This window comes from Calonectris borealis, chromosome 3, assembly GCF_964195595.1.
Source record: "Calonectris borealis chromosome 3, bCalBor7.hap1.2, whole genome shotgun sequence".
NCBI lineage: Eukaryota > Metazoa > Chordata > Aves > Procellariiformes > Procellariidae > Calonectris > Calonectris borealis.
In genome coordinates this window covers 92946856-92970031 of record NC_134314.1, presented here as the reverse complement: position 1 = coordinate 92970031, position 23176 = coordinate 92946856, and the positions used below count along the sequence as shown (strand labels likewise).

Here is a 23176-nt window from a genome sequence, read left to right as displayed (position 1 = left end):
GCATACAAAACTTATTGAAATCTACCACAAGCTCTCCCTAGTAGAACGAATTCAGCAATAAGAGTAAGCAATATATATCTGTATTAAAGACACTGTCAAAGGTGAACGGTCAAGTATTACCTTTGATACCCTTTCCTTTTCCAGTCACCTTAATGACAGAATTATAAAAAGATGCACATGGAGTTACTGGGAGAAAGAAGATACAAATTCTTTATGGTTGTGTTTTTCTGGTCCCTCCCTCTTGCTGCTGTGCATTATACCTGCATAACATATCTTATTTTAATTTTTATTCTCATATGATCATCAGAGTTTCACATATCCAGTCAAAAAATCTGAATACTCTATCTCTTATTCAGAAAATCCTGTTAAGTTAAGAAAGGGAATTCAAAATGAGTAAACAATGGTGGATTGACAGCCAGGAATTTAAGACAACAGTCAATAAAGCAGCATTTGTATTTTCAGTGGCCAACTACTGTTTAATAATAAATAAAGTTCCTGAGCCACAGGACAGTTACTCTGTTAAAAGCCTAGACAGAAGAGACTACAACTGAGGATTTTAGAATTACCTAAATTACAGTATTTCTCTTACTTACTAGCTAAAATGTTAAAGGAAACAGATAGGGGATTGGATCATGCAGCTGGTTCTCTAAAGGTAAACTAAGGTCATTGACTGAAAAGCTGCAGAAACAAAACTTGCGATTGTAGCAAATGTCCTAATTTAGTATGTAATACAGCCACAGAAGACAGTTTTGTCTGAACATGACTGAATCTTTCAGTGTATGGGAAATTACAGAGAAGGTCCAAGCACCACATATTTTTCCTTGTCTAGACAGCTCACTCAGAGGACTCCTGTTTTACAGCCGGAAAGGGCATTTATTTCTTTAATCACCCTGTAAAGCACGAGGCTTGTAATGGCGATTCTCTTGTTATATGGAGACAAAGCAAGGGGAAAAACTAAATATGAAACTAACATATCCTATGTCTATACAGTCACTAAAGCAGTTCTCTAATTACGACCTGCTTTAGAATCCATGACTCACTGCTCCCTGCTTTAATCAAAACTCCTTTGATCTAACATCATCAGGATCTAAAGAAAGACAAAACGTGTGTGCACTCAAGCGCACTCCTATTCAGCTCAACACCATGTTCTTGTTTTCTGCCAACCTGAACAAGATGAAGGCATACTTAACCTCAGGCGTGATATTTAAGTCTCGCTGAAATCTACTTACGTGGCAAAGTGTCTGGAAGAGGAACTGTTTCCTAGGACAGTTCTGTACAGTGCTTAGGGGAACAGAGCTCTGATTCTGAGATTTCCAGGGCTGCCCGTAACACCCATACATAAAAATCACTGTCATGAGAAAATTAGAAAAATGAATATTTGAATAAAGACTTTGGCCATCTAGAGGCAATAATGCTGGATGGTCATTCCAACATTGCGATGATGTGGGTAAGAAAGAGATTATTGTTTTCCCCTTCTCTAGCCAGCATCCAGATAAGAAGTAGTTGATGCCCTAAAACATCTCTGTCAGCAAATGCGAGAAGGCTGGTGAAGTGTGTGATTACTCATTGTGAAACATGAAGGTAGCTCACAGGGGCACACTCTGGAGATGCATACTTGAATTCATGTTTGGCAGAAGCCTGAGCTTTCTTACTTCAGTATTTAACCAGAGATTTGGTGAAGCTGTGAAGCTGTCCGCTGCATAAAATTTACTCCCTGTAACAGATAATACTCTGCCCCGAAAGGAGTCCTAGATTTACCATACCCTTTTCCTAAAGCTGCCTTGTCTTCCCTATATGGGCAGAATTATGGTTGTGATGTGCAGTTACAGCAAAAATTTACTCTCTTAAAATGTCTTTGGTGGCAGAGGTAACAGTTATGCACTGGTCACAGCTCTGCTCTTTGTTTCCCTGATTTTCAGACATCTTAGGTATGCAGTCATCTTAAACGATGGACAATGTAGCATCTCTGTGTACAGATTTGTAAATTATTCTTTTGTCACAGAACCATCTGTGGATGCTCCCTGCAAGCATCCAAAAGGCTCAGACAGGTGACTTTTTCAGTGGACGAAGAAAGGAGAACAAGATACAAGACAGTAAGTGAGGGGAAAGGAAGAAGCAGAAGTTGGAGAGCTCTGGTGGGATGTGTAAGTTTTTTTGGAGTGCCTGTTGAGGCAGGCAGTGAAGCTCAGGGCTTCGAGCAGAGAGACGGAAAAGTGAGGGAGCCACTGAGACATATGGGATTGGACACGGAGACAGAAGAGGCGCTTGGGGCATGGTATTGACTTAAGCATCAGAGAACCTCTAACTTGAATTTTTGCCAACACAGTTGACTAGCAGCCAACTGGGTAAAATGCTGCCTTTACAGGAACTCCAGAGAACTCGACAGGGAGCTAGGGAGCGCTCCGAGAGCCTCCTGTTCAGAGAGCCTGGCGCAGCCAAATTGCTGAGCCTGGGGCCAGGTGGCAGTGGAATGTCACCGCTACAACAAAAGTTTGTCTACACCTTGGAAGAAGACACAGTCTCCACAGCTGTTCAGTTTACTTTGGCCAATGGCCATAAAAACTCCATACCAGAACTGAACCACATGGGGTTCTTAAATGTTTTATGTTGTTGTTGTTTCTGACTTTTCAAAAAAACGAGTCAAACTCGTACAAAAACAGTCTGGAGATACGGAAAATCTGCTCCCCAGGTACAAAGAGGCGTCTGAATCCAGCAAAATTTCCTCAGGTTCTTCCTCTGATGGTATAAACAGTTATTCTCACTCACTTAACTAGAAGTAAATTCACAGAGGCACCTAGTGTAAAGAACAGTAGCTCCTGCGGCTGGAAGCCACATCCTTTCTCAGTACCTGGAATGTCACACGTTCCTTTTGTTTCTGATCCTTTTGTTTCATCTTGCCTTTTCGCATGAAGCTGACACCACAACAAATACTAACACTGACGCCATCGGTGCTCCCTTCAAATGAGTTTTTTCAATTCTAGAATTGTTTTTATTAAAATGACAGAATGGAGAAACTAATCGTGGTAGAAAAGGAGTGCTGCTGCTTCAGAAGACTAGAAGTACCCTTGCTTCGCCAAGTTATTAAAATACTTTTCCAAGCACTGAATACAAAGTCTGATCTGTATTCCATACACACCACCAATTACTTCTGAAGCACGCTCAACTGGTTTTGTACTTTTTGTTTTATTCTTCATTAAAAAGTTCCAAAACTACTCACAATCCTGGAAATAAGATCTTGTGATTTCATCTTTTTCTATTTAGTAAAAATTTGGCTTTTTTGTAGTAATGGAGATTAACTTTGTACTATTTCATCATATGTGATGGTAACCCTTCCCTGAGAACTGTGCTACTTTATTAACTGTCAGAGATCCAGACAGAGGGGCTCATTGTTTCTAGTACATCCCCTCAAATTAGATGCCACTGACATTTTTTTTTTATGTTGTGTTTCTATTCGGTTCTGCCTTTTTTAATTTCTGAGGTTTGATTTCACAAGGTTAATAACTGTTCTTCTAACTTTGGTTTGGAATAAAGTGTTTGGTTTCTAAGAGCAGGCTGCATTCTTCTCTGACCACTTTTTTTTTTTTAGCTATGCTCAACAGTGAGGCAAAACACCTGCTACTACTTTTCTTGCAGAGAAATTGAAGATACTTAACCATATCCTTTCTAAACACTGGGTGAAATGTATACATGCTGTCAAAAGAGTCCATGAACATGCTTTGGAATTATTGCCATTACTTGAAATCACAAAATACTGCCTGTCCATCAATCTCTGGAGTTATTCAGATTCGCTCTCTCTAGCCTACTTGACCAGGCTTTTGTCTTGGCAGTAAGAGAGTATTTCTTTCAACTTATGCCATGATTACAAAATGAAGTAAATGTTTAAAGAGGAAAAAGCACCAAAAATACTGCAGGATTTTTTTTAGATATCAATAATAATTAAAACACTAGTAGTGTGTTTGATGTCACGTTATATCTAAATATACAGCACTTATTCCTTTACATCAGCATAACAGTATTCTTGCCAGTAGTGTATTTCATTTCGTTAGATATTATATTACTAACTACATGGCAGGTTATATGCTAGCTCAAATAATGATGCTATAATGCTGTTTTTCCTCTGCTAAAAGTAGGGGGAGTAAACGCAACAGTTAGACAGAAGTTTTAATACACCTCCTCCACTGAAGGAAGAACCTTTTCACTATCCCTAAGTGAACTATGAGAAGGGCTGGTCCATGAAAACCAATCACATACGGATTTACTGGACTGTAATTTGGGATAGAGAACAGCTGGCTTACTTCTTGGATGTTTGAGATCCACTGCCCATAGGTTTTAACACCGAGCTATCATCTGCTCAGTGCTTCTCCTCTGCATTCATCCTGCCGAACTACCACCATGTAATTTTTTCCCCTTCTGAACTTTTCCCACAAGACTTCTTGTCTTGAACAGTCCTCTCATCCATAAGAACTGCCATACTTCATCCAGTTAGGGGAATTTTTGTTTTCTGTCAGCATCACTGACTGCACAAAGCCACATATCTTCTTGGTATCATTGAGCACAAGTCTCCTATTTTAAATTCAGTGCAGGAGAGCAGCATCACTAGCTCTCCTGCTGGTGTCTGCATTCCATTAGCAACAGGATATATTCTCATGGTATAACCAAATAAAAACCGTAGTTACGCCTAAATTCTAGGCTCCTGATTGATGTGTTATTACTGGAGCAGCTTTTACAACCTTATATGAAAAATACCTGTATAAGCATACCTGCATACACTTGAAGAATAAGCTGGCTTTAGCACTGTAAAGATCTAATTACTGCTATTTACTCCATTTCTGCCATTTCAGAATGCCTGAGGTTCTATCACAGACAGCATTTTACTACCATTTCTCACTGGAGTTACTTCTGTTGTATGGATGCTTCATCTGCATCTTTTTAAAAAAAAAGTCTCGACAAGCACGGTTTTGTTGTCTTACACACGGCAATGAGAATGTTCAGGCAGCTCAGGCTTGCTGCTAATGCAGTTAAGAAGCTTTAAATTAAATAATCTTAAATATTTGTGGCCGGAAGGTCTTACCCACTGAAACTCATCAGAAGCCTGAGTTCCAAACTCACTTTACACGCATTTTATATATATTTGTCCCTTCCACCCTTTCTATAAGATAAAATGAATAGGTTTTCATATTATTACGGATGTCCACTGGTTTCATATATCTTAACATAAGAATGTCATCCCTCCTTTTCCATCATTTGCCATAGTTAGGTTAGTATTCCTTCTTTTTCACTAATTTCTTTTGCTTAAATAAATATAATCCAATGTTAAGATAGCTAAATTATTAAAACTCAAGAAAAGTAAAACACAGCTTGTAACAAACATTAACTCCATTACATTGCCCATTTTGTACATTTCCTGCTATGCTTCTTATGATTCAAACAGCAAACATAGCACCCCGTGCATTTATGAGAAAAAAGACCAATGGGTCCTTGGGTGGCAGATCGCTGAGTTAATAGTGGGTTTGGGGTATTAGACCCAAACTGATTACTTTTCTCACCCAACTAATAACAGCAAATCAATGGGAATGCATTATTGTGACTTGTCTCACCTTCACATGTTTGGCCATCTGCAGACACAGAAAAGCCCCGTTCACATATGCACTGGTAGGAACCATCCGTGTTTAGACACTCCCCGTGAGGTGAACAGAGGTCAGATCTCTCACATTCATTGATATCTGAAAACACAGAGACATTAACAGCTTTGCAAATCACCATACCCTTAATATTAGGCCTAAGTTCAATGAGTCTTAAAAGTAGCTTTTACTTCCACCAGCTCTGTAAATAGCTATGTAAACAGGGCTCATTTTCCAGAGTAACCTTCCAGAGTAACGGGGATCATTCTTAAACTCTGTATAGGCATCAGTATGTTCTGCTGCATCATACTCTCACTATATCACTCTCTGCGATGAGCATGAGCAGATGAGAGTGATTTGTGAGATACCAGCATAAGCTCCATACTAGCCAATATTTCTTCTGCGTTAGGAGAATTTTCAGATGGCTCCATCTCACTGTTGCGTGATTGCTGCATGCTCGTCAACTTATGCATCTGGCTCCATGTGTTACCAGCAGGTCTGGAGTTGCATCCTTCCCAGTAAGTTGATTTTATATGATTTAAAGGCAAATGCTCTTTTTTGCTGATGGGGAATGGGAATGGTCCCAAAGGGTTGCTATATAAGAGTTTGTCATCATTGCCTTTTTTTTTTTTTTAAAAAAAAAAAAAACCAGAAAGCATTTTTCAAACACTGCCTTTCGAACTTTTGAATCTGAAAAACAAGCATTTCTTTCTGATTGATGCCTCATCTTACCAACAAGACCTGCCATCAGAACTTAAGGACTGCATTCATTCATCAAGGAGATACCACTTTTACATAAATTACCATTAACATCGTAATTATACTTTTGTATTTTGCTTTACAGAAACCTTTTAAGAAGTTTTCAACACCATGCTGAGATCAAACACAAATTTAGAAACAAAACTTACACAAGGCTCATTCATCATCATCACAGATACTAGAAGTTCTTATTCTCAACCACGTCTTTCATTCCTTACATTCTGGCCATTGTTACAGCCATACAAAATGCAACAAAGTAGGCAATAATTTTGAGAGAAATTATGATTTCAGTACCATTATTTCAAGACCCATGACACCCATTACAGAATTTTCTTTAGATACAGACTGATTCTATCCTGTGTGTAAACCTTCTAGGCCAGTGTCCTGAAGTCATGGCACATATGTGGAAAGAAAAAGGCAGCTTGGGGAAGTTTAGTATCTATATGAGGTGCACAGGGAAAAGTCAGTGCGCTGGGCTTCACACAACATCTACATGTATCAAGCCTTCTCTGAATTCACAGTAAATGCAGACCGATGACATCTTGAAGCTCTCTGAAAGTCAGGTAAGGTGGGAGATCAGCAATGACAATGACAGTACGCTACCTTCTCAGGACGCACACGGTTCTCAAGACTAAGCTGTCAGTTTCTTAAAACTGCCAGAAAAATACTGGAAACCAAAACAGCTGATTACACAAGGTAGAATGATGTATTAAAAGACAGGAAAACAAAATTAACAATGTTAGAGAAATAAGAGTATAATTCATTTGAAAGAGCAAACTGCACGCTGTCTAATGTTTTGGACTCTTCTCAACTTTTCTCCTTACCAAAATGCATGTTCCTAATTTCTAGTCTAGGCCAGATTCAACTTGCAGACACCGCATTCTGTGATAAATTTGCCAGTTTAATTCAATAGCTCTCTACTTTCAATTATGGTTCCCTCTGAAGGTAATAAGGCTATGATCAGGTCACCCCTCATTTTTTTTCAACAAAATAAACAATTTAAAAGCATTCGATCCTTTTTCCTGCAGGCCATCAGCTTTTTTGGGTTCATCTCTGAACTCTCCTCAGCTGATCAGCATCCATTTTGAATTGCGGGCACCAGAACGTCAGTGTAGAACAATGTGCCAATAGCACTTGTATCAGTGCAAAACAGAGGTAAACAAACCTTGCTTACTCCTGCTGGATATTCTGCTTTTTCAATCTTCCAGGGAGTGCATTAGTCCTACTGGCCACAGGGTTGCACTGGAAGCTCATCTTCAGCTGCCTGTCTGACCCCTAAATCCTTCTCAGTGACTGTGTCCCAGAATGAAGTCCACTATCCTACAAGCATGACTGAGATTCCTTCTTCAATATATAACTGGATATATTGAAACGCCTAGTATACCATGTGATCAAGATCACTCTGCATTCCATGCCTCTAATCTCTCCAGGTAAATTCTCTCAAAAATTTTATGTTTTTTTCTTGCTGTTACAGAACTCTGATAGAACTAACCTTCAGTCATTTAAAAATGTCTCAGTTTATCTGCTGCTTAAAATATTTTGAAGGTACTGTTGAAATGTAAAGTAGTCATCATGATGTAAGTATGGCTATTTTTGTCCAGTACAAAATACAGGAGAAGAAAATATACTGGAGATTTTTACTGGAGATACGACAAATAAAAATTCTACTATTGCGTCCTCTAACAGCTTAACAAGAAGTAGTCAACACAATAAAAAAAGTCTAACCATACTTAATTCTGCTAGTCAAAGATCTTCCTTTACGTTCTTTCGCTGTGTCCAGTTCTTTGCTATACTAACTTGTCAGTATTCATTGTATCAACTCCTCCTTTCTTCCATTTGTTTTGATATTGATCTGGCTATTTCTCAAACAGTTTCATTCCCCTCTACAGCAAGTTGTTATTTTTCAGTGCTGGTGGTCTTCCTTCTCAAGTGTGGCGCGCTTACTTGAAATGATTTCCAATTTTCATTCACATTTTTTTGTTAAAAATGCTGTCTATACTGTCTGTCCCTTAGTTGGCTCATAAGTTTTTTCAGTTTTGTTATATTCATCATTTATATTACTACTTTATATAGTGGACTGAAAAGAATAGAGTGGTATCAAAGCTGGCATTGATTTATAGCTTGTGACCAATTCTCTTTTATCTGCTAAAGCAAGGTCTAATACAGTACCTTCCTATGTTGAAAGCAACATTTTCTGAATTAGAATGCAGTCGCATATAATACTCAGAACTTCCACAGGGAATTTACTGTTGGTTGCACAAGATCTTCAACATAGATCAGCTGAAATACAGTCTTTCAGCTCACGTCTAAACTGTGCATAAGAGAGCAGCCAAAGCAAAGTCCAGTCTCCTGGTCCTCCAGTCATTTAGAGCACAAACACGCTATCACTTTCCAGCTCTAATACCATGGTTCTCGTCCCATAAAAATGGATGGCAAAAGCCAGTTGTGAGGCATGCCTGGATGTTGTGCCATCGTTGGAGTTGAGATCGTTCAGAACTAAAAGGTGGGGAGTATTTTTCCGGGTTTGGCAATGCTGACTCAGACTCAGATAACACATTCTCTTCCTCCCCACCCATCCTCCACAAAGCACTGCAAGTGTTTTAAAGGTGAGAGAGGTTTATCTAATGTGACTTGGCACTAACTATACCGCTCTTTCTGTTACATCACTGATTCACAACCGTAGAAGGTTCTGTCAAAATAAATGTTCCCAGGATTTGGGAAAACGCAGCACTGTCTTTCTGTTAGTTCTAATACAGATTATCTTTCAAGTTATGAAGGCTGAGATTTCAACCTCTTGAAATAATTTCTCAGCATATATTTAGAGAGAGTAATATAAAATGAGCAGAGTAAGAAAGTACTACAAATGATAAATAAAATGAGTTTCTCTTCCTTAGCATGATCTGTGACTATCACAAGTTCTGCTTACAAACTTACACATTTGGAATAATAATCCAGGTATTTTTTATAGCCATTTCATACCTTGACACCCCCTATTCGCTATCTGCTGGAAACCATCTGGACAAGTGCATTTGTAAGACCCGTCAGTATTCATGCAGTTTCCTCCAAGGCAAATACCACTGTCTTGAAGGCATTCATCAACATCTGAAACAAAAAGGTAACTTAATTATTAGATGATGTAAAAACTCATGAAACTCTTAATAGTGATACTTTGATACTAACGTAGCAATTTGAAGCTACAACGTCGTTTAATAACTATGTATGTGGGGGGGAGGGAAATCAAGTTGACTACACTTTAGAATGTCCTTTTAATTTCTTTCATCTTATCATCAAACTTCTTGTGTTTCTAGAGAGCTTTAAAATTGAGTTTGTGTTATTTATTCTTAGCAAGCACGTCTAATATGCATGCCATCTGCATCTCTAATGAAAGCTATCGTAACAGACCTTTATACCAATCTCTCTCCTACTTTAATGGTGACTGTGGTGTTACAGCAGTACAATTAACAAGAAAATCCAAGCAGTTGCACGTTTAGAGGGCAGACACAAAAAGTGCCTACTAATGCAAATTTGTAGTTTGCAATATGCATCTTTGGACATGTTTAGACCACTACACAGAGATCCCTGAGCCGGAAGTGACCCGACTCAGACGTCCCCCAGAATATGGGCAAGCCCAAGCATAGCTGGCGTGCCACACCAGACCAGACGTGTTTGTGGAGATTACTCACAAAACAACCACGTGGACAGGAGGCTTGTAGGACAGGGACCACACCGTGTGTGCTGCTGTGCTAATGGTTGCTTTTTCAGAGGCTCATGTTCACGTGATGCAATGCAGCCATTTCGCAGGCTTAGCAGCTTGGTCATGAAGCTGAATAGCTGCTTTTGCACAGTGCTGCACCCAAGCCATAAAATCCAGCTCCAGGGTCAAGGCATGCAGGGTCCAGCTCCCAGCTGCCTATACACCACGTTCCCAGCACCAAGCCTCAGGACCGTCGACTCTGCCCTAGTGTCTTGACATCCATGGGATAAACGTGCTGACTTGACACATAGCAGGGCAAGTTTCAGGATACAAACTACATCCAAAGTAATCAAATATTTCAAGAACAGGACGCTGGCATTGTCTCCACCTAAAGTCTTTTCTTCCCCAGAGGAAACTGAGCACAGCTGCTGTGGGTACAGGATTAACTCAGCAAGTAACTACATTCCAGCGACATACAGTTTTGTTTCACTACAGCTAAAGATCACAAAGTATTTCATGACTGTGTCTGTAGTTTTAAAAGAAAACAGAAAATAAGAGAGTCAAGTAAGAGAAGCATCTCATAAGCAACTTTCCTTTGCCCCCACACTGCCCTACCTCGTAATTCACTGAGTCTATTGCTCTGATAATGCAGATAGTTTCCTTTGAAAAACAGTTATCAAAGAGTTTTTCCACTGCCTTTGATTATTCTGACTTCTTAAGCATGGATTTTAGCCGATTAGAATTGTAACTTTTTCCTGTGTTGCAGGAATAAATAATAATTGTAATTAAAAAAGAGGATGCGACCTCATTTCTACAGTTATCTCTGCAAAGCCCACACTGTATCAGAGTGCAGCTATCCTTGGGATTTAATCTATTTAATAAAAATAAGAAATAAGGATAGCTTTCTTACATAAATGAATGTTATTGCAGATAAAACTGCACTTACTGCTGACAAAGTTGTGACCTTTTGATAACCACATGTTTTATAACCATTTTCAACTGAGAAGTAAGTTGTGGTTTATTTAAAACAGCAATTAATTTTGACTAGGAGCATGAGAAAAAATTAACGACTCCCTTGCACGGAGTTAATGCCAAGTCGCACAACAAGAAGGCGTCTTCTGCCAAATGCAGTCAAAATGCATTATTTTCCGTATAGGATGCAAACCTCCTTTTGTCTGATGCAACTCTTCATAGGTCCTATAGTTGCTGCACAAGAATCTCCAGAAAAATCAGAGACAGTAACTCATGCTTGAGATGTTCAGTGCTTTTTACCACTCTTTATAGGTGCACGTCCAGAGCATTTTGGCTAACAAAATCTCAGGCTCCTAGGAGAACACTGGAGCCTCCGATGCTTCAGACAGTTTTCCAGTAGCCCGAGTTCTTTGAGATGTACAGTCTATATGCAAGTCCAGCTGGTGCACATTCATACTTCCTGTCAGTTGAGACAAGGCCAATACTTTTTACCCACAGGTGTGCTCACACTGTGTGTTCCCTCATGTTCAGAGCAACACAGAGCAGAAAGTCTCAATGTCACTTCATCTCAGGAACAGGAGATGTTGAATGAGAGAGTAAGGCAGAAAGAAAATAAACACGCATGTGGTCATGCATCTCAAAGACTTCTGACTACTAGGAAGTAACCTCTTCTTCTATCTTCAAGTGGAAGGTTGTGCGCAGAAGCTCACCTGTGGATGGTCACATACTTTCAGGCTACTAATTTCCACGCAGGTAATAGCAAGTCTCTACAGGTACTGCAGAAGGGAAAAGTTCTTCAGCCTTGGGTAACAGGGTATACAGGCATTTACAATATGAATGGACATACGGATTATTGCTCTCAGACAGAACTGAAGGTATGAAGGCCTCAGTCCAGTTTTCTCATTTTCTGAAGAGTTCAGTGCAAGGATGCATACAGAGCATGTATACTGCATGTATACACCAATGTATAGAACAATTATTTGCAAATTACCTTTATTCTTAAATAAGTGAAATACTGTGCAAAGACTTCCAGACAAAAACTTCTGCCAGAGTTGCAAAAAGCACAGCTGAAAATGAGTACAGTCAAATTCTGCAACATCTCTAGAAGTTTGCACAAGTGTATAATGATCAAACGAGCAAACTGCTTCTTGAGCTCCTACATTTTTAAGAAAACTTCTGGAGTAGAAGAAATCCTTATTAAATAAACAAGCACATTTCTTGCAAGTGATTTGCCAATCACATTGGCTTTACAGCCAGATACATTTTTGGGTATCTTCTGACATGACAAATGTCCATCCCTGAGTCTTTGAGAAACTGGACAGAATTTGAACCACACTCTTCTTTTCACACAACTATGCTGTGCTATACCCACGGTTTTTGTCATCTCTTTCCTGCTTTCTCTGTGAAGTGTTAGAAAACATTCAGGTAAATAGGCTAATCTGAAAATCAAAGGCCATCACGTGGAGAAACGTTGGATGTCTTCTCAAGGCAATTTCGTCTTTATGGAAGCTCTGCCCTGTAGTCCATGCAGACATTTGGCTGAAGTAACAGTCAGGAGGAAAGCCATTTTCATGAAGATGGGAACGTGGCTGTGAGGCTGAGGACCTCCGCTGATATGAAAAGAATGTGAGATTGAAACCTGTAGTCAACTGAGTTCCCTAAATGTGCACTGAATAATTCAAGGAGCCATCAAAAATAATTACATCACAAGGTCAGGAAAAACAAGACAGGTGAACATATAGCAGATAAAGCAGTCGCACAAAGCGTTCTTACCGACAGCAAAACAAGCACAGTCTGCTCAAACTTAGTTTCCAAGGTGCAAAAAGCAGTCTGTAATACCCTCTATTTCGGAAAATATTGAAGGCGTATAATGCAAGCACAGAAGAATTTCTTCCACTTCAAGAGATGAATAGATTTTGTGCAGAACTGTTAGTATTTATGAAAATCTTCAGTAAACACACTATCTCTACAGAAATTAACCACTCTGTCACTGGGTGGAGAAGCTGTACATTTGGTTACAGACTCTTGGGAATAAGACGAAGACCCTGAGGTTAGGGAACAGCTTTTTCCTTGTATGATCCAATTCCTCTTCTTTTGCCTTGAGAGCTTCTGAAATTATTTTTTCTTGAAAATTGCCCTTGAACAGCATCAAGGAAGAGATGAAGATAAAGCATGGACCTGTCCTGACAGGCCATTGCATAGTCATGGAGAGCAGCAAAAGTTACCATGACTTCTTGGGCTGTATGAAATGCACCAAAGCAGTCTGAAGAGAAGTTCTGGAAAACATTTGGTCCTCAACTACAATGGATTTAAATTCATTTCTATATTTCATTTGCTCTTCTTCACTACAAGATGTGAGGTTCATGCTCACACATGCTAACAGCATTTACTAATTCAAAATCTTTCTCTGCAGACTTGATGGTTTGCAAGGCTTCTTGTTGAAGGAACCAAAATGCTTGAAACAGTTATGCATCCCACTCTCTCACCATCTCCCTCTCTGCTATGCAGAGGAAAGAACCTTTTCTTGTTTAAGGTGGACAAGGTAAGAACTCATAAATTAAACTGCAGCAATAGAAGATTACCATCACACATTTGGGAAAAAAGAAAGTCTAACACAAGGACAGCAAAGCACTGGCACAGGCTGCTTGAAAAGATGTTTGGAATCTCTTCTGCTGAAGCCTACTCAGAGCAGGTTAGATGAGTACCTGTCAGGAATGACAGAATGATATGGTCTGTTCTGCCTTTGGGAGGAGGAACAGACCAGTGATCCCTTCCACCACATTTTTCTTTGATTCTTGACACAATATCTCTGTGTCTCTGCATCTGTTACAACTCATGAAGATCTTGAAGCCAGGTGAGAGCAAAAGTCTTTGACACAAGTTTCTAGTGCCTTGCATCATCAGCCCACATTTCTTAAAGCTGATGCAAGTGATGCTGGTATTCACCAGGAACTCTGAGAAGATTGTGTTACGTTATTCTATGACCAGATTCTCCAAACAGGTCAGTACCAAAGAGTATCAGTGTGCTGAGGAGATTTTATAAGATATCATTACTCCTTGTTGGTGAGAACTTCAAGAGATGCTGTCACTCCTTAAATGTGAACAATCCAGTACCATCACTGCTGGTGGAGTCTGGTCTAATATTACAGGTTTGTCTTGAGAAGACAGCATTCGGTTGGCTCAGGGGGAACTGCTCTTCTGCCTGGATCACTTGAAGAGGAGGATTCCTGACCTATTGCTGTGGGTAAGAAGGTGGGAACTCCCTCCTAGAGTGCTGGGTGGAGGATAACCTAGCAGCAGAACACTACTAGGTAGAACAGCAGTAAGGAGCTGTGTCTTCCATGGTATCAGCAGCTACAGAAAGCACACCAGAGACTGGAAAGTTTTTATGTGCTAATACCACATGTACAGTGAGATCTTAACTGAGAGTTTTTCCCCCCGCTAGGGTGAGATAAGGAAGCAACTGAGGTACAATCTTTTCTGGAGCTCGCTAGTAAGTAATCTCACATGCTCAAGGTGACCATGAGTAGTGCAGCAGATGTACCATATCAGGTGGTATAGCCAACGATGGAGAAGAGGGAGTAGCTTTGAAATAATTCACTAGAAAAAAATCTGTTTGCCAATTACTGGACTATTAAATTATTCTACTTGAGAGATAATAGAATGTTTCTGTTTTCTGTAACACAGCATTTCTCCCTACATTTACTGTACATCTTTCACCTCTTATTTTTGTTTTTACAAGCTCAGTATGTAGACTGCCTTCTGAGACAGTGAAAGCTGTGAGCTCCAGCAGATCCCCCCGGAGCTCATCTTATACTACGTATTTTCTTCTGCCAGTGCACATGTGGGATTGTGGTGGCTGGCTACAGGTTCCCAAAATCATCTGGAGAAGTTGTTTTAATTTAGCAGGCCCCCATGTGAACAGTGTATGCTGGCAGAATACTTTTGTAATACAGAACTTCTGTGTCAGAATTTGAGCAACAAGGGTTGGAAAGGATTAATTGTTTTTGGTAATAATGTCAACTGCCCTTCCAATCTTACTGTTGGAAACACATGTGCTGATTTCTTGCGTGTGGAAAGATGACAGGGACTACTTCTAAGAATCCACTAAATATGTGGCTGTGTAGGTGGGGACTGTTGAATGGTTGACAGTAACATATCTTTCTGTCCCATTCTCAAAAGAGTTCATACCTGTAGCTGAAATACTCAAGATCTTATTGAAAAGAATGAATCAGTAGCTTAAGTCCACAAGCTTACCTTCACACTGATCTCCAGTAGATGATAATGTGTAGCCTTGGCTACAAATACATCTGAAAGATCCTTCTGTGTTCCTGCAGCGTCCATTCGTACAGAGTGATCGGTGCTGGCATTCGTCTATATCTGTAGCAGAAGAGACAGTGAAAACATGACACATCTAATCAAATGGTGCAATAACCAATTCTGAACAAAATAGCAGAGTGTGAATATCCAGTATTGCTTCTCTTGGTCTTATTTATTAACAAATGCAGCCAATATAATGCATAAAAATATACGAAATTGCAGATTGGATGTTTTCCTTGAGATGACTGCATTCAGCATTCTCTCCTGTAGTGTCAATATATCCCTCAATGCACAAACAGGTACACACAGATGCACAAATACACACACATGCTGCTTGAGAGCTGCTTTTGTTTCTTTTATATCTGGCAAAGGTAACAAGCCAGCAGCTCCAGTGAATCAGCAAAACCCACAAAATACTTTCCAGCAGGATCACCACCTTTTAACAGGGTGTGGTTTTCAGATGCACACTGACAGGCTGTTCCCCTATTAAGTTGTACCTTAAAGCTCCTTTAAATACTTGCCTTGGAACAGTATTAATCCTCTAAGTACGGGGAAATGTCTCTTTGCTTCCACAACCACTGCTAATCCCTCAGCGCTTCAGTTCTCATAAACTGGGGTCAGTCTGGGTTAACTGATGAACTTGAACATCAAATTTAAATTTTCCTACGAAAAACTCAAAATGCTAGAGTGGGGAGCTGCACTTTGAATTTAGAACATAGCACGTGTCTTGTTTGAGCTAGGAAACCTGTTTTCCCTCCCTTATTTATAAAATCTTCGTTAAGGAACAGTAATTAAATTGATATGGTAGATTCTTAGTCACTTCTAGGATTTAGGCATGGCTGAATGTCTTTCTGAAAATATATTCCAATTCAAACAGGATAAAGTTACTCAATGAGGTTTTTCAGGTCTGTGTTATGGCTACGTAGTCTGACCTCTTGAGTAATGGTCCCTTACAACCACAGAAGTTTTGAATTTAAGGATCACCGAAATCTGTGAGGCTGCGTGAAGCATCTGGGCACGTGTACGGGTCCTTACTTTAGAAGGGTGCACTTTAAGAAGCGCAGTCTGTACATGCCAGCTCAGCTTGGCAAGGACCCTTTTCCATGAAAGGCTCAGAGGAAGCAGTCAAACTTTGTCTACATACTTTCCCTGAGACCAGTCTGCTGTGCGTCCTGGACAGCATATTTAACTCACTCAAGACACTTAACTTACACTGATGTTTTGTTTCAAACTTCCTGACAAATTTACATGAACAATCATTTAGTTTTACTGTATTATTTTTAGCACTCAGAAGTCTGAAAGTGTTTGGTGCTATACACAGACATTTAGGGCAGGGTGGGGGGAAGGGAAAAGAAGAAAAAACAACATCTGACAAGAAACGCTTAGGTTTCTGCGTGCTTCCACAGCTTGGAGACATTCTCCCAGATTTTCACCTTTGGGGAGAGGTTTCAAGAAGTCCTGTCTCCCTAAGGAGAGGGACATTCATGCCTCCTGTACAAACTCCAGGTTCTCTCTCAGACTAGTCCGCTCTGACTTCAGACCTAATTTTGTTCCACTGGAACAGTCCTGGTGGGAATTTTAGATGTGGAAGAAATGTAGAACCTGACACTTTGGAGGTACAGGTACTGTTCATAGAAATACGACACCAAACTCTCTCTCTACTAAATGTACTACTTGAAATGCAGTGACACCAATGTAGGCATCAGCTCAGTGTTAACTGACACTGCTGGGTTCCAAGAGGGTGCAGCCTGTTTTTTTTTATTCCACTCACCCACAGGAAAGAAAAAAAAAGATGGAAAGAAAAGCAATTAAGGCAGCAAAAGCCACTGTCCTGAAACCTCCTAAATGACAGAAATGCCAAGGATTTTGCAGAAGTTCCAATTTAGCAATATAAATATTACTGCATGTACTACATTACGACGTGACTTTGTAACAAATGTCAAAATCTACAATGTGACCATGGAAGCCATAAAATGGAAATACATATTCTTACATTTTTCATTATTTAGCTTCAGTGTTGTACATTTGTTGTTTCTCCATTAAAAAGAATACTATTAGTTAAAAAATATTATCTAAGAGGTAAGTGCAACCTTATGAATTTTAATCATATTCTTTCCTACCTTCACACTGATCCTCTGATGCAGACAGTTTGAAACCTTGGCCACAAATACATCTGAAAGACCCCTCCATATTTTCACAACGTCCATTTGTACAGAGATTGCCATACTGACATTCATCTATATCTGTGAATATAAAGACAGCATAAGTGTATAATTAATTTGGGTACAACCATCTTTCAGTTGAGCTTGGGAATTTATTCAAATTCTGCCATAAGCGTGGTTAGAATCAGTTTTCCTGTATATTTTGACCTTGACAATTCTGCAGCAATTCTGATTTAAAAAAAGGCTTTGAACTTGAGCTGCCTTGTGCTCAAACACTCAACTATACTCTGAGCCTACATGACTAAAACAATGCTTTCATCCCAGTACTGCAAGGACTCCAGTTTAGGCTAGCAAACCTTTTTCTTTTTTTGAATAGGGGTTGCACTATGAACTAACTGTGTCCACATCATCCTTACCTGAATAAGATTATTTTGCCCATAATTTTCCCACAGTAGCTTAAAGCAGTGCAGCTTTAGTATAGAGAAGAGGTCAGCAAGTGCTGGCACATTCATTCTTGCATTACACAGATTTACTCTTAGGATATGTACCTGTGACAAAAGCACTAGCAGCTGCCAATACCTTGTAACCATTGTCACTAATCCTTCTGCTATTGCAAGGAACAGTCCAGAAAAGCAGACACAGCTCATGCTGGCAAGGCTGTGATAGAAGCTGTTCTCTCTGAAACCATTTTTAAATCGTGTGCTCTGGTCAGAATCCCTCAACCTGCTGCCTCCACTTGTTTACCTGGAGCTTACCTACGGGTGCGAGGGAACAGGCAGGTCCTCTCAGAAACTAGAACAGATCTCAACCACATTTTCTGCTGTTGAGTTTTTGCTGTTTTTTAAAATTAGGTCGATTACTATACAGGATTTAGAGGAGTTCTCCACTGCATAACTAAAGACTTTATATGAAACACACGTATATGTGAGACCTTCATAGACGACATTTTTCAAATGGACAGGCAGGTTCTAAAGGACTTAGCTGACACCTGAGGAATTTCAAGGGGATTTCTACACTTCATGCAGGTGCCTTTGTAAGGCTACTCTATATAGGCAACAAGGAACTCCATTGAATTTTATAACCAAAGTTTTAGAAGCAAAAATCTCTCTTCCTGGTCACAAACCATCCTTTACTTACAGGAGGACTTGAAAGAAACTTTTTTTCTATAAGTTATCCCATAGACACCTACTTTCATAATTCTCTGAAAGAAGGGTATTAACTAGATGGGCCACTCTCTTTAGCCAATGTGAAAATTGCTATGCTACTACTTAAGAATAATTTTCAAGAATTCCTTCTGAATGCAATTTGTATAAATCAACAAAGAAAAAAGCAAACATATAAATAACATCTTTCGTTATAAACTCAGCCAGAATTTATTCAGTATTCTAAAATAATAAGTATTGTCTTTTTCCTAGGAGTGGTTTTCACTTAAAAAAATAAAAGGTTAATTTTCAAATTTTATTTATTTATTTTGGGGATGTAGTTAACAGCAAGCAGGTGTCCCTGTTTGTATGGAAAAAGCTGTATTTTTTAGCTTCACTGATGCAGAAAAAGAATTACACCTTATTTGCTTTTATGTGCCTGAAATCATGTTACTCCCAATTACCCTGTCTTTTGCCACCACAAAGCACACAAAATCTGTCAACATAAAAGAGTAAAACTACTGATTATGTGAGGCACTTGAGCTATTTAGGCAGCTGTAGCACAGGGAGAGCTGGAAAAAGATGAGAGGTCTTTAAATCATCATCATAGCTCTTATTACCTATTGTGGATATCTGCAGTAATTATTTTCCTCACATATATTTATCATTCTTGGCTCTTTACAAGCTCCTGTACAATCTAACTTTGACAAAGCCCATCTCTCCCCAGACACAAACAAAATCACCATTATTGTTCATATTTCAAATGACCTACAATTCTTGTTTCCTTACTTGAGCCTCTAACTCTGTAAATAAGATGCCCTGTTGCTGCCTGGCCAAGAACACAAAGTGACATCCTCCCAAGAGATGACAGCACAGATCCACAGGTGCTCTGCTATGGCAGTTCAGTAGGCAATACTACTTACACCCTTCTGCAAGACTAATTTCTCAGATCCCTACTGTTGCAAAATGTGCTTGCTCAACAAAACACAACCTTTGCTCTCAATGTATATGATCAATGCTCAAATTCAAGAATTTGTTAAAACACACAGAACCTAATTCAGCAGTCAGGCACGCAAATTTCGAACTGAATAACAAATCTGCTTCTTACAGATTCATTTTCAGCTACTTATCTCTAAGCTACTTTGAAAACAAAGCCTGCAATATTATTTCTGATATTTGGAGGGAATTCAAAAAATCAAGAGATTTTCTCATAAAGCCAGCAGAAAAGCCAGGAACAGAAACTATATCTGCTGAGATGAAGTCCAGAGCTGTAGCTAATTCTACTGAAACTCCCTAGAGCAGGGCTAGAGATATATGGATCAGCTCTGCTGATCTCTGTATTAATTTTGAAATCTTCTGATGGGGTCCCTAACGCTGTACAAGCTGAATATTGTGAGTTAACAACATAGTTGCAAAATCCACCACAGTGACAACCATGAGGATGAAGCAGTCTAGAAAGTTTTGTCAACCTAATTTTTTTCATTTATTCATCAATACACAGAAGTGTGCTCTAGATTCACATACTACTTTATTGTCATTATACATCATGATATATCACTTTATTTGAATGTGCAAATGTGGAGAGAGAGAGATGAAAAAAACCCATGATTGCAAGTAAACTTTTAAAAAAATTATTGCAAATAGTCCCTGTACGATACAAACGCACTGAGGGACCTGGGACAGTAGCAATTTCAAGACAATGAGGTGGCAGGGTGTGCAGGTGCCATTTTTAATTTCTTCCAATATGCATCTTACATTGGATATTCCCACCTAAACTGCAGTTAAATCTATTCTACATAAGTCTGAAGTGAACCAATTGATTTGCCTTTATTAAACAAAAGTAGCTATGTTCCTGGCTTTAAGTCCTGGAAGATTACAATATCAATAGCATAAAAGAACTGTAAAATTGTTACACTAGACTTTCTAGGGCTTCAAGTACAGGCAGAGGAATGAGCCGAGTTACTGAAAACAACACTGGGGAAAAGCAGCAGAGCTACAACTGACCTAAACTAATAGCAGAAACAAATTAATTCATGGAACAATGGACTTAAATACCCTTCATAGATAACTTGGGAAATATTTTCCTTTCCAGTGTATTTAAATTGTACCATGTTGCAAAGCTATGGATTTAAGACAAACTCTGTCTGCATTACATTTTCTAAAATGTGTATGGCTCATTTCCAACATGATGTAAGTCTAGGATAAACAGAAAATGAAGACTGATCACATCACTAATGATGTAAGTGAGATGTCTAGGCTTAGAACATTTCATAAAACAAAGGAAAAAGGGAAACTACATGCAGTAATACAAGGAAAAAAAGTATCAGCAACTTGGGAACCAAGACTTATTCCTTACATGACTTAGTTTTGCTTGTAAATCTGAGCAGAGCAGTGACTTCTTTTCTCTCATTCTAATCCTACTAACCTGGTTAGCAAGAAAGAAACAAGTGAAAGTTATGCCATGGCATTTTCAACCAGGCTACTTTCATAAATAGGTATAGAAATCAAGCTTGATATCACGAAAGAATGCAAAATTAAATCAACTTTACATTTTCCAAATAAGGAATTAAATAAGAGGAAACCTTTCTTAACAGAGTGCATGTGCCACATTCTTTGCAAGGGTAGCAGGAATCCAGGCAGGTGGGAAGGAGCAAAACAAATATGAAAATGAACGTGTGCTAAGTGAACCACATCAGTTTGCTGTAAACATTCCATCGCTTGTTATAACTCTGTTAAAATCCATGAAATTACCTGAGAAATACATTCCTCCACAATAAGTCAAATGACAAGACCAAATAATGCAGCTGTGACATGCCGATAAATTGCAACAGACAGATGTTCAGACGGAAATAATTTGCTACAATATGCCTTCATTAGAAAATAGGGTGGTTGAAAAAGGTATCATCTGTAAAGCAAAACTGGTGATGAGGGTCTGGCAGCTACAACGTACATTTTTCAGGTGCTTCACTTCAACCTGGCTCTAGTCTTGCTCCACATCAAAAGTCCATTGGTGGCTGGAGCAGAGTGGCTGCCCACCTTCCAGTGCTATTTCAACCAAAACAATGCTCTTAGACTGCTTCATGGACTGAATCAAATCACAGCAATTGGGAGCGATTAGGAAATAAGCTATGGAAGTACACTGCCAATCTGTCCTACAACAATAATGCAAACACCTCCTATGTAGGTTATTATACACCCATGTTTAGGTAACATGGTTACTCCAACCATCACAAATTATAGGCCAAGTGTTACACACAGAGCGGACAGGAGGATTCATAACAGACAGCAGATCCTTCACAACCGAGGTGAAATTGAAGTTTCTGGTAGTGCCTCAGGAAGTGGCACTCAGAACTGCAAAAGATTATTTCTTTTTGCACAATGGATTCATTTGCTCTTTCTTACCTGTATCTCAAATAGCTAAAACTGATTTGGGGAAAAAAAAAATATCTAACATTTAAAAATAAATCAACAAAACTATAATGTGAGAAATCTGTCCTAAAAATGTAACCTAAGGTGAGACAAGCTCTTTTAAGATGTGCTGAATGTTTTGCTGGAAGTACAGGTAATTAAGAAGTTGAATTAATGTGCTTTGTGAGCAAACTCCCATATCCTATTGAAAAGCCTGCCAGTCACACTGATGTGTTAGCACTCTCATGTTTTTTCCATTTGTTAATACCTCCAAACAATGGCCTACTAGCATTTCACTGATAGTACATCCCTTTCAGTTCCGTATTTTCTTATTTCAAGAATTTTGTTTTGTATTTAGAATTGTATTGTTTGCAGTCTAGATTCAATTGTTCATTTATCTACAGTAAAACACAATTTCCTCATATATACTGTGTCTGAGAACATCGAGTCATTTCAAAAATCTCGTATTTTCAATTATTATTGAATGAAATGGGGACTCAGGGCACAGTGCTGTCATCAGGTTGTGACACTGATGGCATAGGAAATACAGCATCTCGGAACAAGAACTATAACTGGAGATATAAAGAGTACTGAACGTACCATGACACTGTCCATTCCAGCCTCTGAATCCCACTCTGCAAGGAATGCACTGGTAAGAGCCAGGAGCATTAATGCACTGTGCATCTGGACAAGTAGTTGGAGTCAGGCATTCATCGATGTCTTCAAAAGAGAAGATAAAAGGAAATTCTGGTCAAAGCCATAACAAAACACTGAACAATAAACTAATCTGGTTATTCTAACTGTGCTCATGTTATAATAATACATTTAAAGAGTTGCAAGGAAGAGACCCAGGAAGGTACAAGTTCTCACAGATTTGTACCAGCAAAGGGGCACTTCTGAGAAATAAATTAGATCATAGTACATGCAGCTGAATCTGTATTTTCTTTATACTGCGAATCTTTGGTAGGCCCTCCATAACATACAGCAGATCAGATTTCTGGCTTAGATAGGCAAGAATAACTTTGCTTACATCACCCCTTTACCATATTGAAGTGTCCCGAGGTTCTTCCTATAGTCAGTCTCAAGAGACGTTGGAAGA

General features: G+C 39.1%; 1 protein-coding gene across 3 annotated transcripts in view; it reads right to left on the bottom strand.

The window, feature by feature from the left end:
• LTBP1 (latent transforming growth factor beta binding protein 1) overlaps positions 1–23176 on the bottom strand; it is a 137775-nt gene that overhangs the window by 36992 nt on the left and 77607 nt on the right. For all 3 annotated transcript variants that reach the window (XM_075146696.1, XM_075146695.1, XM_075146697.1), the window contains exons 15-19: positions 22678–22797; positions 17486–17608; positions 15303–15425; positions 9360–9482; positions 5598–5723 (exon numbers count right to left, since the gene is read on the bottom strand). In XM_075146696.1, coding sequence (XP_075002797.1) covers positions 5598–5723; positions 9360–9482; positions 15303–15425; positions 17486–17608; positions 22678–22797 — 615 coding nt within the window. The remainder of the gene's footprint in view (positions 1–5597; positions 5724–9359; positions 9483–15302; positions 15426–17485; positions 17609–22677; positions 22798–23176) is intronic.